The sequence below is a fragment of the Elephantulus edwardii genome, unplaced genomic scaffold (genome assembly GCF_000299155.1).
Source record: "Elephantulus edwardii isolate Elephantulus edwardi_28Jun2011 unplaced genomic scaffold, EleEdw1.0 scaffold00084, whole genome shotgun sequence".
Taxonomy (NCBI): Eukaryota; Metazoa; Chordata; class Mammalia; order Macroscelidea; family Macroscelididae; genus Elephantulus; species Elephantulus edwardii.
In genome coordinates this window covers 10,781,397-10,785,249 of record NW_006399834.1, presented here as the reverse complement: position 1 = coordinate 10,785,249, position 3,853 = coordinate 10,781,397, and the positions used below count along the sequence as shown (strand labels likewise).

At 34.3% G+C, this 3,853-nt stretch overlaps 1 protein-coding gene across 2 annotated transcripts in view; it reads left to right on the top strand.

The window, feature by feature from the left end:
• Window positions 1-539: 539 nt before the first annotated feature.
• HEATR5A (HEAT repeat containing 5A) overlaps window positions 540-3,853 on the top strand; it is a 154,937-nt gene continuing 151,623 nt past the window's right edge. The window contains exons 1-2 of one of the 2 annotated variants that reach the window (XM_006889975.1): window positions 540-667; window positions 3,000-3,211. In XM_006889975.1, the coding sequence (XP_006890037.1) occupies window positions 542-667; window positions 3,000-3,211 (338 nt within the window). In that variant the 5' untranslated portion in view covers window positions 540-541. The remainder of the gene's footprint in view (window positions 668-2,999; window positions 3,212-3,853) is intronic. The other variant, XM_006889976.1, reaches the window with a different exon arrangement.

Sequence of the window (3,853 nt, the reverse complement as noted above, 5' to 3'; positions counted from 1 at the left end):
TGCCCCTGATGTAATCCATGGCCATTTTAATCACTTGCTATACATCTGAGGGTTGGAGACAATAAAGATGGCAGAAGATGAGTTGATGCCTTTGACTTATGGTGTTGGAGAAGAGTACTGAATATCCCATGCACTGCCGAACAAATAGAGAATATGTCTTAGAGTGCAACTAATAGTCAATGAAAGAGAAGACGACCTTCAATGAGATGAGTTGACACAGTAACTGCAGCAGAAGTATGTCAGAGATAATGAGTATGACACACGATACAACAAGTTTGAGATCCATTTTTCATAGAGTGACTATGAAGTCTACTCTGCTTGATAGCACCTAACAACAACATAGGTATGTGAAAATTAACTATTTTATTGTGGTAGCATTTAATATAGTACATTCACAAGATGTATGACCACCATCTATATGTAGTTCTGGTGATTGTCTTCCTTTTTACTCTTCTTTTAAATTATTTTCCTCTTTTGCAGATTTGTGTCCTTAGATGTGTTTACTGAACAACCATCCACATAGGAAAAATTTATGGAAGGAATGGAATTAGCTCATAGCTTACTGCTAAATGAAGAAGCATATAGTCAACTAGGTGAAGTTCAGAAGGCAGAGTTTATTTTTGAATGGTTGAGATATTTGGAGAAGCTCTTACTAACAACCGGCAGGGTAGGTAATACAACAAATGCTGTTTGGTTTTGATTTTGCTTTTTTTTAAGTGCTAAGTAAAATTTCATCCTTTTGTTTTCCTTTTCTGTTTCTTTGCATCTCAAAACTCATTGCTGTCAAGTTTCAACTCACTGACTAGTGAGTTTTTAAGATAGTAAATCTCACAGGAAGAGATTGTGCATGTCTCTCCCAGTGAGCTGCTAGTGGATGTAAATTCCAATGAAGGCATCCTTTTGAATTAGTGGTGCGACTACTACAGACTACACCACCAGAGCTGCATTGTTTCTTTACAGAAAACATAAATTAGCTTTAAAATGCTAACATTTGTTAAGAGTTTAATGAAATGCAGTTATTTTTCTTTCTTCTTTCTTAAAAAATCCAAGTACATTTTTAATATTAAGGAAATTATAGGACATGGTTCAGAAGATCTTTTGTTCCTAGAGTCACTATGAGTCGTACTCAACTCAGTGGTACTTAACAACAACCACCACCAATATCTTGTCTTGAAAATGTCCTTAACCATTAAGTTAATCTGACTCGTACCAGTTTTGTAGAAAGATTGACCTGACTGCTATGGTTTGCAAGGCTATATAACCTTTATGGAAATCAATTGCTTCTTTAGTCCAAGGAGCTGTTGGGTTTGAACTGCTTACCTTTTGGTTAGCAGCCAAGTGTTTAACTGTTGCATAGCCGGGGTTTTATTTGGTATTGTTGTTGTTGTTTAGAGTTGGAACCGATCCATTGCTGAACCTCCAGTGGGTTTTCAGAGGCCGTTAATCACTCAGGAGGAGATTACCCATCTTTCTCCCGCAGAACAGTTGGTGGATGTGAACTGCATGCCTTTCGGATTGCAGCACAGCTTCTTGCCACTAGGCCAATAGAACTCCCTATTTTTGGTATTTAAGAAAAAAAATGTGGAACACTGACTATAAATTTGGATATATCATAATTTATTTTTGTTATCTCTTATATCTTATGTTCCTCTGTATTCATAAAACTGGTACAGTGTATTACTAAATAATGCGGTGAACATTTTACTTTTTAAAACAAGAAAATGTTAAGAGAAGAATGATTTTGTAAATATTGCCTATTAAAACTCATGAAATTAGTACAAAATAGAAGAGACTACTTTTGTCCATTCATCTACATTCCAAAACAATTTGTCATATTTGATTGAGTGATTTACTGAGCTATGTAGAATGGTATTTTACTTCTAAATATTTTAGCATTGCTGTTGTTAGGTGCTGTCGAGTTGAGTACAACTCATACTGAGCCTGTGAAACAACTGATCTAAACACTACCCCATCCCATGCTATCCTCATAATTTCTTACACACTCAAACCCTTTATCACAGTCACCATGTCAACCCATTGGTTGAGGGTCTTTCTCTCTTTTGCCCCCTTCCATCTGTCCAGGCATGATGTCCCTTTCCAAGGAATAGTCTATCCTAGCAAAATGACCAAAGTTTATGAGACAAAGCTTTATCATCTTTGCCTCCAAAGAGTACTCTGGCTGCACCTTCTCCAAGACATACATATTTGTTTGTCAGTACATGGGATCTTCCCATAGATATCCTAAGAATTACAGCTGTTTTTTACGTATTCATAATACCATATGTAATGCTGAAGTGGTACAGAAATATAACTCATGAAGACAATGTGAATTTAATACAGGACTTGAGTAGACATACTTAATTAACAACTCATTGTGGAATATTAAACATTAAACTTCAGCACCTGAATACTATTGCTTTTGTCATGATATTCTGTACTCCTTTTCCCCCAAATACAATGAAATAATATTATCGATATTTAAGGGCATGAGCTTACCAAAATAAAGGAAACATTCCATTAAACCTTTATAAAAAGGTCTGGATGAAATAAATAACTATTATAAGTTCAGTTCTGGTTATAGATTATTGCTTTGCTTATGTTTGTGCATATGTACACAGATGAAGAAAGGAAGACTGAACAAGCAAGAAGCTTTGGTTAAAATAGAAGTTTGCTCTGCCTTTCAAATATAAGAAAAAGAATTTAGAAAAGAACCATTGTTTTTGTTAACAAAGATTCCAGTACACTGTAGTCCAGAGTTTATTTTTTTTTTTAATGGCACCAGTATACAAGGGAATATTAAAAAAAAACACCAAAAAAATCCTGTTAATATAGGCCATGTAATTACAAAATTATTTCATGTGTTTAGTCAAAGTAATTTTACATTCTTCTGGATCCTTTTTAGGCATTTCTTAAATGTGTGAAAGAAAAATTATACTAAAGCATTAGGTGTTATTATGGTGGCTATTAATTGCTGTCCTTGTTTGTTACCTTTCTTCTAGAATGATGTAAAGGAGAAACAGAAGACTCTTGTTGAGCAGCTCCTATCTTTGTTAAACAGCTCTCCAGGACCTCCTACCCGAAAACTCCTTGCTGAGAATCTGGCCATTCTTTATAGTATTGGAGACACGTTCTCAGTTTATGAGACAATTGATAAATGTAATGATCTTATTCGTAGCAAAGATGATTCTCCAAGTTACCTTCCTACTAAACTGTAAGTTTAACATTGAAACGAAATAGTGTTTCAGTGTCATTTTGTTTATGCAAAATAACCAAAATATTGGGTGATTATCTTGAGACTCAGTACAAATTCATTTTACTTACTCTTTTTTTTCCAATCTGACATTCTTTTATTACTGAGAAATAGTTTTAAAAGAAATATCTTGTACATTTGAAATCTAGATTTGCATTTCAATACTTCCGTTAAAATTTTAGCAGTTGAATATTTAGGAAGAAGGTATTTTGTGTTGTTTACATTTAATTCAGTAGATTTTGGTAATGAAAATTAATAAACATCATATAGAAAAAGTCTATAAAATTGTAACATGAAAAGCTTAGTTTCTTTCTCCATAGGAATTATTTATTTTTATCACGTGTTATATTTTAAAGATAGCAGTGAGCTATCTCTAGGTCCACAATAGTAATTTTTGCTAATCTAGGCAGTTGTCAGAAGAGAGTGAGGGAAAACTGCATGGTTCAAAATTGAGAAGTGCGTATGCCAGGGATGTGTCCTATCTCCATACCTTTTCAATCTGTATACAGAACAGATTATCCGGGAGGCTGGGCTCTATGAGGAGAAATGTGGGGTCAAGATTGGTGGAAGATCTATCAACAATCTGCATTATGCAGATGACAC